At 47.7% G+C, this 12,739-nt stretch overlaps 1 protein-coding gene across 6 annotated transcripts in view; it reads left to right on the top strand.

Annotated features, from left to right (window-relative positions):
* Positions 1 to 12,220, top strand: part of MDGA2 (MAM domain containing glycosylphosphatidylinositol anchor 2) — a 324,213-nt gene extending 311,993 nt beyond the window's left edge. For 5 of the 6 annotated variants that reach the window (XM_068682207.1, XM_068682208.1, XM_068682210.1 and 2 more), the window contains 3 exons: positions 4,393 to 4,523; positions 9,661 to 9,766; positions 10,204 to 12,220. In XM_068682207.1, coding sequence (XP_068538308.1) covers positions 4,393 to 4,523; positions 9,661 to 9,766; positions 10,204 to 10,292 — 326 coding nt within the window. In that variant the 3' untranslated portion in view covers positions 10,293 to 12,220. Of the gene's footprint in view, positions 1 to 4,392; positions 4,524 to 6,290; positions 7,352 to 9,660; positions 9,767 to 10,203 lie in introns of those variants that run through there. The other variant, XM_068682209.1, reaches the window with a different exon arrangement.
* Positions 12,221 to 12,739: the final 519 nt, after the last annotated feature.

Below are 12,739 nucleotides of genomic sequence, written 5' to 3'. Positions count from 1 at the left end.
TGTGTGTCTGTTACATACATTTTCCTATCTGTGAGCCTTGATTAATTACGAATGTCCAAAGGACCTGTGGTCTTGGTGGGCACCAAGCTGACCACTCATAATAAATAAATATATATATATATATTTACTAACATGTATTTATATATATATTTACTGTGAAAGTGGTCAAACCGGGCACAGATTGCCCAGTGAGGTTACTGAGTCCTTGGTGATATCCAAAATTGGATGGGACACATTCCTGGGCATCCTGCTATAACTGATCAAGCATGGGCTTGAAGGAGACTGTCAAGCAGGGACAGTCTCCAGAGGTGCCTCCAACCTCAAAGATCCTGTGATTCTATGTGAAAAACCTAATTGATAATTATTTTTTTTTCCAAAGGAGTGCTGTTTTATTAGGGATTAATCCCCTGTGGATCATTCTAACTGTGATTACTAAGCCAGACTGACTGCCTTACCACGACCTGTTGGAAGCCTTGACCTTCACTGCTGTTCTGGCATTTGCAACCAACACGCAGCAGGTCCTTCACATCCCCATGTGGGAACGAGCCCTGCCAGTGGGGGCAGCTATGGGCTGCACTACACTCTGCCAGCTCCTTCATTTCTTCACAAGAGTGGGATAGGAGCTGCCAGTTGAGACCTCACAGATGATCTCTGTGCTGAAGTGTCTCTCTTTTGAATAACCTTGAGCTGCTGATTCTTGACCTGACTTCACTCAAAATTGGAATGTCTTGCAGGGGAATTTGGCTTAAATAAATGCTAGCCTATTCCTCCCTTGTACCTCTGGACCAGCTGTTCAGAGAAGATATGAGGCCATTAACCTTTGTTTTTTCATCCATAGTGCTGAAGCATTGTTCAACAGACTTTGGTGCTGCAAGTCAGCATTTCCACTGGGTTGCTTTATTATCCCTTGTTAACAGTATCTGTAAGGTTTCAAAGCAGTACTAGGGTTATTATTCCCGTGTCTCAGGAGTGAAGTGCTTTGTTTCCAAAGCAGTGTCTGTGCTCATCAGAATGTTTCTGCATTTCCAGTAGGGATTTGAAGGATCCCAAATAAAATGGAGAAGCAGCCTGGAACAATGCTCTGTTGCTGGTGCAGACTGATTTTGGAGATTTAGGGGAAGAGATGCTTCATCCTCTGTTCTTAAAGGAGTGACCCCAATGCCATCAATTTGAGAATATGGCTGTCGCATGACATTGAAAAAAAAAAAACAGCCTACCAGTTTAGCCAGCTCAGCTTCTCTGCCTGCTGGTCAGGTCTTCGGTGTCTCTGGAAAAGAGGCTGAAAATTTCTGTAGCAATCAGGAGAGGTACTTGGGAGGCTTTGCAGGAGCAGAGCACAGATCTGAGATTAGCTCTGATGCTATAGCACAGCTCTGACGAGATAAACAGGGACCTACATCCCATGCCATGGCAGTTAGATTCAGAACGATAAAGTGTTTCTTTACCTGAAATGGATGTCTCTTGCTCACAAGTCAGAGTTTAATTCCCGACAGATCTCACACAGCTAGCTCTGAGGGTGCTGAAAGCCAAGAAAAGTGCCTGTGCTTTCCTGCACATGCTTCAAAAGGAGCAGATAGATTACTTTAAGCATAAAAAAAAAAAAAAAATAGAAAATCCCAATATGTGATTTGCAGGAAAGAAAAAAAAAAAAAAAAAGCCATTGTTGGGAACAAGAAAATGAAGTCGCTGTTCTTGCTGTGTCTCTATGTTGAGACAGAAAGAGGTTGTAGCTCCATTAGAGTTGTCACTATCTTTTTTTAAGCAATCTCTATTTCTGATTTTTCCATCTATGCCCCAAAATGAAGCGTTTCTAATTGACACTCCTAGAACAGTCACTTTTCTTATCATTAGAGAGCCATCACAAAATGAGAGGCGCAGCCACAGGCGCTGTCAGAGCCCCCTGGGAACGCCGCCTGCACCATGCCAAGGAGCGCTCAGACCACCACCGCTGTGCCTCCAGGGCACCCTGCCCTCCCTTGGCAGGGCACTGTCAGAAAATAAACTTCAGGCCTTGATTCACAGCTGCTATTCCTGCCTGCTGTGGCAGTCCCCTACTCACACATCCCTCTCTCACACCTGTGTCTGGGATGGTTGTGTCGCTGCAGGTGAATTCCTGCTGGGCACACCTCACTGCGAGCCATGCAGCCAACCCATCCTCCTCCACAGCATCACTTTTACAAAGGCATAGAACTTTTCTGAAGCCTTACTGGCAGAAAATGATGCATTTCAAGGCAGGGCATTTGGTGCAGGTGTCACTGGTTGAGCTTTCGGCTGCATTTTGGGCAGGTGTGGGCATTTATCTGCCCGTGAGGGACAGGCACCTGCCTACAAACTAACCAGGTGCTGAGCAGCAGCTGAGTGAGGCTGGAGCAGGAATGGTTATTTCATGTTTTAAGTAAGACTGCTATCATCCTGCTATTAATTTCAAGAAATTATGTGCCACAGAGAGACTGAGTGTGCTGTGAACAATCTTAAATCTCTGTAAGCTCAGCAGTGATGGAATTACATGCTTTCCTTGCCTAAATTATTTAGTTATTCCACACAGGCCTGCAGCATGCGCTGTATCAGCCTGCACAAATGGGTGAAATAATTACCAGCTATTCATCCCTTGTTTGATATCGGCATTGTTTTTTGTCTTTATGAAAAACAACTTTAAATACGCTGCTATTTTGTAACGTCAGGTAGTCTTGTCTAAGACTGCTTTGTCTCATACCTTGGACCCAGCACAGTTGTTGAAAATGTTTGGGGAGAAGCAAATGGGGAGGAAGGGCGAGCTGTGCTGGCTGAAAGGCTCAGACCTCACCCCAGAGCTGCTGTTTCAGAGGGGCTGAGGGCTGAGCAGCTCCCTGCTGCCACGTTACTGCTGGGTGGGCTGCAGGGCGGCACCAGGAGATGCTCCCAAGCGTTCCCTTCCTGCAGACCCCATCAGGTTGAGGCTTTTTTGATGTAGCCGGTAGCGTGCATGCAGGCAGAGACAGACCATCCCTGATCCAAGCCGGGTCTCCTTTGTGCTGCTTCTTCACCCTTCCTTGCACTTGGAAAGCGAGTGCTGCAGGAGGGCGATGCGGGGCCGCTCGGCCAGCACCACTTCCCCACCTCCCTCAAAAAAGATGTATGGCCTCAGTCTGGGCACCCTGGTGAAATAGCCGTGATGAGAATATTTGCTGCTCCATTACCCGTTTAGCCTTATGTTCTTCAAGGCACTGAGCTCTGCTATTGCTAGAAATAAGAACTTTTTATTAGCAAGAGCTGAGTCACCGTGCAGCTGCCTCAGATCTGAGAAGTCTCATTGCAAATGTAATTTGTATCAGCTTCCCAGCTGCCAGTCCTAACACCCTGAAAAATGTGGTCCTGCGTGAACTGGGCTGAACATCCTTAAATGGAGGCAGACGTGGTGGTTTGCATCGTACGGACACCGCTGCCCCGTGCACCTGCAGGCAGAGAGGGGAGCAAGAGGGAACAAAATCTCCAAACCATGAGTGACTGAGCCCTGCTTGGTCACATCGATGCTGGTGCACCAAGACAGGCTGGTGTCTGTTCATGGTCTGAGGCCGTAGAGGGACACCAGGGAGATGGGCACTGTGCAGAAAGGTGCTGAATGCAGGCAGTTTCTGCACCCTGTTGCAGACAGTGCCTGTGCTGGATCCAGTAACTTAGTGGTCAGCAGTGGGGAAAGACCCTGGGCTGTGGTTTGTGGTTTTTTTTCCATGATGAGGGGCAGTTTTCCTGAGGTACTTGAACTGAGAGGATTGTCTTGGGTTGTCTTGCCCTTCAAAAATGGCATAATGTCCTTCATAATGGCAAAAAGGACATAACATCTATTTCTAACATCTATTTCTAAGATAGAGTGCCATTGATCCTGCCAAATCTATTATTTAAACCATGTACGGGGACAAGAAGTTGTAGTAAACAAGAAGTTGGGCAGTCTTTACAAGCAAGAACTTCCGTGTTGTGTTTTTTTTAATATTATTATTTTTAATAAGGAAACTGCATTGCTTATTTCTCTTCGGGTAAGGAGGCTATAAATGCACTGAAGCACAGAAAACTCCATTTCGCCCACTCACACTGGGAAGCCCCGCGTCCTTCCCAAGCTGCTGGGAGCAAGAGGCACAGCTCTGCCTGGGGGGGGCCTTGGCTGGTTTCTGTGCCATCCTTTGCTGAGAGCTCACTTGATCAATTCACAAGTTTCCCGAGTTTAAAAGTTTTCAAATATGAGACCAGAGCCCTTCCACACCCACTGCCATCCACTGCAGAGGTCTGTCCCAGGCTGCATGCTGCAGAAGGGCAGAGCCCCCCAGCACCCCTCTTTCTCCAGCCCAGCATCTTGCACCACCGCAGCCTGACCAGCTCGGGTTCCTGCCTAACCACTCAAGTTGTTGTCCTCTCTTCCAGGAAGCCTGAATGTGTACCTGCGGTTGAAAGGACAGACCGCGATAGAGAACCCCTTGTGGTCTTCAAGTGGAAATAAGGGCCAGCACTGGAACCAAGCCCGCGTTAATATAAACCCCCCGACTTCATTCCAGGTAAGGAACCGGCCTGTGTGTTGTTTCGTGGTGCACCAGCACCTCGCACCAAAACTGGAGTATTTGGTTTGCCGTGGAGGGGGACATCATGAATGGGGCAGGCGTACGGTGACCCTTGCCTTCTGAGACAGGATTTCACAGCGTCATTTCAGCTCTGAAAGCCGCTTTATGGACAGATAATTGCCTTCCTTGCTGCAAATAGGTGAGCGCCACAGAGCTTAATAATGCACACTTCAATGGCAGAGCAGCAGCTATTTCCTAGGAGAGGAAATGCCGTTCGGTTTTCAGACAATTCTGTTAGCTGATAATACTTGTGTATATATATTTATTTATTTTAGATTGGCAACTGGACTATGAAATTACTTCCTGTGAAAAAAATATTTAGGGTCTATGGTAATGTCTGTGTTAGAGGTCAGTAGGTATACTCGTATTCTCCACAAAAAAAAAGGAAGGCTCCAGGCCTCCGCTGAGGGGCCGAAGCAGCAGTGCTGCCTGTGCAGGGCCGTGCTGTGGCAGAGCTGCTCGCTTCATTCACCGCACGTTATGACAGGTTTCACACGTCTCCGTTTGGGTTTGACAGTGAGATGCTGACAGACTGTTACAGGCAGCTCTCATTCACAGGCTGTGTGTAACTGGAACAGACCCAGAAGTCGGCTGCTGCCAGCAGGCCCACGTGTGTTTGGGACACGGGCTGTGCACCACGATGCTGGGCTGCCGGGGTGCTCTGTCCCCTCCCTGGAGCACCGAGGTGCCCCCAGGGAGATGATGGCTTTGGGGAAACACAGACATTGCATGAGATTCAAAACTGCTATCTGAAACCTGTGGGTTGGGGGTCAGTGTAGGGGTAGCTGCTGCTCCTGAGCCTGTGTTTTTATTTGCGTGTTAAGAGGCAAGGAGAGAAATGATTTGGCACGGGTGATGACAGAAGCATTGCATGGGAGGAAATTAGAGGGAAATTATCGGAGAGGGATATGCAAAGTGTAGCATGATGTGGTGCTGGAGCTGAACAGTGGTGGAACTGGGCAAGAGGAGCACAGAGGAGAGGATGGGTGCTGAAGGCAGGGAGCTGCCCCGAGGGGGTAAAGGCAGGGTAAGTCCAAGCAGAATGAACAGTGAGGGAGAGAAAAATGATTTTGTATCTGAACATAATAACTGCAGCAGGGAGGGGAGAGAAGAGAGGGTCGGGGAAGCTGAAATGAAGTGATTGCAGGTGTGTCTATGAGGGATTTATTAGACTTGAGAGGGGCTTTGGCAGCAGCAAGGGAAGGGTGGGGGGCATCAGCTCTGGGCAGAGGGGTGCCAAGGGTTTGGCACCAGCAACGAAGATTGGAGGAGGGTGATAAGGGTGCATGCTGGGGGCAGCTCATCAGCCTGGAGAGTGGGCACAGTTTGGAGGAGGAGAGAGCTGAGGTCTCTGCCTGGCACAGGGCAGAGCCCGCAGCTGGCCCTGGGGATGTGAGCATCAGCCCTTGCAGGGTTCCTGGCTTTCAGAGAAATAAAGTCATTGGGGTCGCTTCTGCTGCTGGCACACCTCCCCTCGTATTTCTTGAAGCCGTATTCTCTGGTGCCTCTACTGGTACAAAAAAATGGCAGCTCCTCTTCTCGGCTGTTTTTCACCTTTCACATTGTTTTTAAAGGCTTCGGCGTAAAATAGATGTAAAGCCATGGAGCTCTGCACAAATATAACAAATAAATGTCAGGGTGGTGGGAATCTTAAATTACTTTTTTAACTGCTCTTGCATCACACAAACTTTATTTTCTATTTAGGAGTCTAAATGGGAAAGAATATAAACCTCCCAGTTAAATTTAAAGAGAGTGAATTGAAGTGAATCTTTGCAGTAAAACAGTACACTGACACGGAAATTAAAACTTTTTATTGATTAATTTGTATGGGGAAGTGCTGCCCAGACTTGTTTATATCTCCTCTGTCCTCATGGCAGATAACAAAGCTTCTGTCGTGAAGGGCTGAGAGGACTACAGTGCTTTGAGTCAGAAGCTCTGCATAAAAGCTATCTCAGTGCCAGTGTCGGCTCAGGATTTGGTGGTGGAGCCTCCACCACGCTGCCCCCAAGTGCTGCTGCTTCGACAAGGCTGTGCAGGACTGAGCATCCCTTCTCGGCCCACCCTGGCTGCTCACATGAGAGCATTTTTCTAGCGATGGAGTGGTGGAGGTGATGGTGGTGGTGGTCACCGTTGCTGCCAAATTCCAACCCGTATCGCTGAGGTTTCCAGTCCCTTACAGGCAATGAAGTGGTGCCCAGAGCCAGCCTGTGACTATTGGGAGAAGTGGCGTCTGAGATGTGAACCCAAAGCTACACCCTTGTAATCATGCTGTCTGGATGGGGACGTTCACGGGGCTCATCTCCACTTCTTAATAGGAGATTTGCAAGGAAAGAAAAATCGATCCGAAATCATGCTGAAGAAGCACAAGCTGAACCCCCCCTGAGACTCACGGGTAGTTCTGGAGGCACTGCGGGGATAATTTCCTTTTCCCCCATTAGGAGAGCAGAGCGGCCCTTGGTGTATTTGTGAGCCCCACTCCTCTTCTGCTAACTGCAGTATTTTTAACAACAGCTTTGTGAAGTCACAGACATGCAGATAATAGGTTTTGTGGGAGACTGATAGGAGATCCTGGTCATCTGGCACCTCCTGCAAATAGCTGTGAACCACGGCCGGGATGGTGCCTCGCGCGCTGCCAATATTCATCTGCGGTGATTTGTTCGGAGCGCCTGGCCAAGCTGGCTAATAGCGAGGCATCTCCGAGGCCTATAAACCACCCTGCCAACTGCAGCTTTTAATTAAAAGCTCACCGTTGTATTTGCATCGAATCGTTTTGTCTGGAAAGAGCGTTTTTCATTGTCAGGGAAGATTCGACTTGAGGCTCAGCTGCGGGTGATGCGCCTCCTGCCAAGGAGCAGGAGGGCAGGCTGTGTGCTGGGGGAGAGGAGAAGGCGCTGTGCTCTCGGGCTGGATACTCCCCCCTGTCAGAGGCGGAGTGGAAAAATGGTGCGATGGGTAATTACCTGAGACATTGTTTTCAGACATCAGGGTGAATTATGGAAAAGCTCACTGTTTGCCCAATTACAGTTCCCTGTTGCACTAATATACACCTCGTTACAGTAATTAACCTACAGCATCGCACTTCAGCGAAACGCTGATGGAGTCACCTGCTCCAGACGCACCTCTTTCACGTTTATTTAGTGCTCTCCATGCAGACCTTGCCGCCTGGCTTGGGACACCACAGGCAGGCTGTAAATACACAGCTTCCTCTTGGCAGCTCTCCGCTGCGGGGTCAGGCACCTGCCGGGTGCCCGGGATGGGATGTGTCCGTGGCCAAGGCTGAGGGACGTGCTGAAGGGCAGGGAGGAGAGCTGCCGGTGCCATGCGATGTCTCGTGGCATCAGGCTCCATCGCCTCGTGCTGTGGGCGATGCTCCTGCAGCCGGACTGGCTCCAGGCAGAGCAGAGCCCCTCTGTGACTTACAGGGGCGTCTTCCTCCACCCCCAGAGTGTACTCATCATTTAGAATGAAAGTTATTCATTTCAAACGAGCGGCTCTGCCTGAACTGTGTTAATGAGCAAAGAAATGTCAGAAGCTGCCAGAAGAAGGGGCTTGGACCTGTGTCCTGCTGAAATCAATGGACGCAGAGAGAGCCCATCCGAGTGCCCCGGACGCCTCCCTAATGCAGTTAGTTCATTACCGAGTGTAATTTAAGCATTTTGCTCCAGATGGTATTAATATTTTTTGTCAAATTGGCTCTACCCCCAAGAGTTAATTTCTCCATTAGTGCCACAGCAAGCCCTTATAAAATTCATTGAATTTCATGCATATATTGTTGCAGATTAAAGTTTAAAAACTTTTCATCTGAGTTAACCAAACATATTTCAAAGGGCTGAGGGGGCGGGGGGAGGAAGGAAAGGAGAGAGAGTTGTGCAAATGGTGCTGCTTGGGAAATATACTCCGCACATAATTCCTTCATCTCTTTAGAATGACTTTGAAGTTTGCTGGTGAATAAATTCCTTGCTACACAGAATGGGTCCACTCCTCTGCAGAGCTAATTAAGCAGCAGCCTGGCAGGACAGCATCGCACCGTGTTTGGGAGAGGAAAGCAGACAACTTTGTTTCTTTAGTACGACAGCCAAGCTGCAACCAACCTTGCAGCAAATATCCTGCTCTCCTTGCTACAAGGCATCCGCGTTTCCCTTCCCAGGTGTGCAGTTGGGGGTTGAGAGTAGGAGCATTTGACAGAATAGGACTCAAAGTCCCCTCAAAGCACAAGCATCCTTTTGACAAAAGTCAAAGCCCTGAAGAGGAACGAAATTTCCACCTTGACCCTCGCTAAGATAAAACAATGTCCTACAAAAACGTAAATGTAAGACCATTCCTAGAAGGGATCAAAGCTTCTGCACATGGATGAGCCACTGAAAGGGGCAGGAGGGAGGTGGTGCAGCCACTGGCATTGGTTCCTGCCATGGCAGGAGGTGTGGGAGGTTAATATCCCCCGTGCCTCTGCCATTTGCTTCAAGCGGCAGGAGATTCTGAGGAAAACACCTAGAACCTCTTCAAATCTTTTCATTTATTCCCATTTTTTTCCTTGCTGGGTTTTGCATCTACCAGCAGTGCTGAGGAGCTGAGTGCACATACGTGTCAAAGCTTACCCGTGGTGTTTCCATTGTTGGTGGCCTGCAAGTTGTCTGAAATGTCCTTGGTGCATGAAGTGAGACCCTAATGAGAAGGAGAACCTCCAGAGCATCTCTTCCCCTCATTTTGGCACAGAGACACCATGGGAAGACACCGAATGTGTCATGGTGGGAATTGTGAGCCCTGGTGTTTGCTCACTGTCAGAGGCAGGAGGCAGAAGGCAATTCAAGAGCAGGAGACTCCTGCTTTTTCCTTGCAATCTGCAAATGCCCTATCACAGAACTGAATTTAGAGAACTAAGCATTTTCCTTGAGCTAAGCTCACGTCCTGTGTGTTCACCTCACAAGGACGTTGAGCTCAGCAGTGGTTTTCTGCCCCATAGAAAGTGTTTGCATTATTCCAAGCCCATCATTGCAGTTTAAAGGTGTACAAAATGCAGCTGTGTGTTTTCTGCTTGTCAGGCTATCAGCTGCTTGTTCTTTATAATTTTTTGCAGCTCATATTTGAAGGAATCCGGGGCCCAGGCATCGAAGGTGACATTGCTATCGACGATGTTTCAATTGTGGAAGGAGAGTGTATGAAATCCGACCAGCCGGCCAACAGTAAGTGGCTCTTCTACACCCTGGGGAGAGCAAATTGCTTCTTGCGCTGCAGAATTGAGGTATCTCTAAAACGGATGTCCTGCAGGAGAGCAAAATATTGTTAGGTTAAGTCAGAGAGGCTTAGAGTGAAAAGTTTTCCCTTCTCTCTGCACAGCAGAGGAAGGAGCCCCTGGTGCAGGAAGGCCCCAAGTGCCTGGGGTGGCGTGGCCATCCGAGGGCTACAATTCTGGTAGCTTCAGATGGTTCCAGATGGACAGACAGACAAAGCAGTATTAGAAAAATGGTTAGGGGGTCGGAACAACATGAAATTAATATATAGACATGTCGCGATTGCCTGTGGACCTTCTTTCATCCCTCCACCCCCATATCTGCGCTATAACACCTTTAATTCTATAACCATAAGACCTTTAATTCTACCTTTTTCCCCCTTTTTGTAGATTTACGATCAGGTGCTGTTGGGACATTAGCGCATATACGACTTATCCCAGTTACCATCCTCATGTCTGTCTTAAGTCATCAGAGGTGACCTTATCCTGGCAGAGGCTACAAAAGATTCACCAGGCACTGGCATGAAGAAAGAGTCTTTGTAAAATGGACATTTAAAAACAAACTACCAAAGATTCCTCCACTGACTGACTCAAAAGTTAAATAAATACATAATAAATAAAAAAAAAAATTAAAAAGCACTGGGGACATAAAAGGCATCACGGGAGTGTAACTCACTATGAACCACGCGTGAGAACGAGATCTGGCCTAAGTAAGGAAGAGACCTTCAGGTGCTTTTGTGGTCAATAATGAATACAGCATCATCTGGTTGAACTCTCGGAAAAGAGCTATAGAAACCCTTGTCAAAGCACAAAGTCATGGCTGGTTTTGTTTCAAATGAATAGTTTGCTTGTTACCATGGAAACCTAATGGCCTGCCAAAAAAAAAAAAAAAAAGGAAAAGAAATGGAGAGAGAGAGGAAATAATAAAAATAAAACACAGAGAGAGAAACACCTCACTGTAAACAGGGTATGTGAAGAGCTGGCATTCATTTTCCCTTCAAGAAGGTTTTTAGCATAGAGTTAAATAAATGTAGGCCCTTTTGCCTTTGGCTGTCACCTCCCCTAGAGAATAACCCTAAATCAGAGCTGTTTTAAGACATTTATGTTTCATTTCTCATGGCTATGCTTGATAACTGTATGCTGTCTCCTTTTGCATGCATTACTATCCAGGATGTGCGACCTGGGCTTACATATTACACAGGCTTATCGGAGCTTGCTTGCGGCCACTCGAACACCCCTCTCCCCTCCCCAACTAAGTCATCTGTTCTAATGAAGTGAAGAAACCAAACCACCGTCTTTTATAAATTGCCATGGAAACCAAGTGCCTTCAATGAAACAAGCCTGATTTAAAAATATATATATAATAATAATAATTTCAACACAGAAGCTTGCACTGCTAAAATGTGGTTTGTGCAAACTATTTTCTAAACAAACTACGGAGCCTGGGTGTGCAGACTGCAGGCGAGGAAACGAAGCCGCTCCTGGAGATGGATGGACCTAAGCTGCTGCGTAAGCCCTTTCGGATGAGATATTTGTTGTTTAACCTTCCAGACAGCCATGGCCTTTCAGCTTATTATCCATTAGAAAATAGCTTCCGTTGGTCCTGGAAATGGGAGCAGCACTTTTGATTTGTCTGGTTTGTTTCAGGTTATCAGGTGGGTCAACCAGAGGAAAAGGTGGTGAAGATGCACTTAGCGCCGCTGGTCAGAGGCAGAAGGGCTTTTCCTGCCCTGACCTCGGCGGGCAAGGCTTGTACGGGCCCCGGGGCGCGCGTGGGGACAGCGGCGCGGGGGGACACGGGGCCAGTGCCACGCTCCGTGGCCGTGGGGGCACAGCCTGGTGCTGGCGACGCGTGGGGGGCAGCACGGGCAGGGAGGGGGGGTCCCGGTGTTGTGGTGAAGTCGAAAGCCCACTCTTGTGACAAAAGGAAAGCTGTGCACGTGGTGCTGCAGCTGCCCGAACACGTACCGTTAGCCAGCCGGTTTTCCACTGCATTGTAAATTTCCCTGACAGTTGGTTATGACAATTTGAAGACCTTTTTCCTTAAATTATCTCAGCTTTTAACTTCATTTAAAAGAAAAAAAAAAGAAAAAGACTTTTGTCTAAAGAAGAGTATTATTATTATAATTATTATAATTATTATTATTATTATTCTGTGTTCTCTCAACACCCTAGGATTAAAAAAAAAACTGATATGCAAGTAATTGGAGTACAAACATGAAAACAAACAAACAAACGAGTATAATATTTGCAAATATGAGTATAAAAAGCACAACGAGATGCAGTAAAACGTTGACAAGGCTTGATTTTTTTTATTCTGTAGAGAAATGTTTGTGCAAATTCAGTAATTCAACTGAAGAGATAATTTTACAGCTATGTTCAATAAAGCCTCTTTCCAGGTAAGGTATGCCACGTGGTGCGTGTGTTTGTTGAGCTATGTGCACGTGCGCCCCGGAGGGGTGAGACTGGGATGATGTGGTTTTCCCTCTGACAAACTGGTGCTGTCTGAAGATGTAATGGTCTGTACTGGTGGTGCTCAGGGGAAGGAGCTTTCTGAGGACGCTGTCAGAGCTGGTTTGTAGGTGTTTCGTGGTGTCTAATACCCGTGCTGCAGTGAAACGGCTGCTTGGAGGACAGTGGGAGCTTGGAGCCTGGTTGGACTGCGGGGTTTGACACTGCAGGTGTTTGTAAATAAAAGAAATTTCCCACTGGAAGCACTGGATTTTGACTGTGGACCAGAGAACTGGGTCAGGTACGGTGAGACCCTGATGCAGATTTTCCCTTAGGAGGTCGGTGTGCCTTGTAATTCAGGATTTGTGGAGATCAGACCCTCATGAGCATCCTCCTTGTGAAAGCCAAAGGACTGTGGTGTCGTCCGAGAGACTCCTCTGTGGGCGTTTTTGGCGTGGCTGTCTCCGGAGGGGAC

This window comes from Anas acuta, chromosome 5 (genome assembly GCF_963932015.1).
Source record: "Anas acuta chromosome 5, bAnaAcu1.1, whole genome shotgun sequence".
NCBI classification, from domain to species: domain Eukaryota; kingdom Metazoa; phylum Chordata; class Aves; order Anseriformes; family Anatidae; genus Anas; species Anas acuta.
This window is presented reverse-complemented; position numbering and strand designations above follow the sequence as displayed.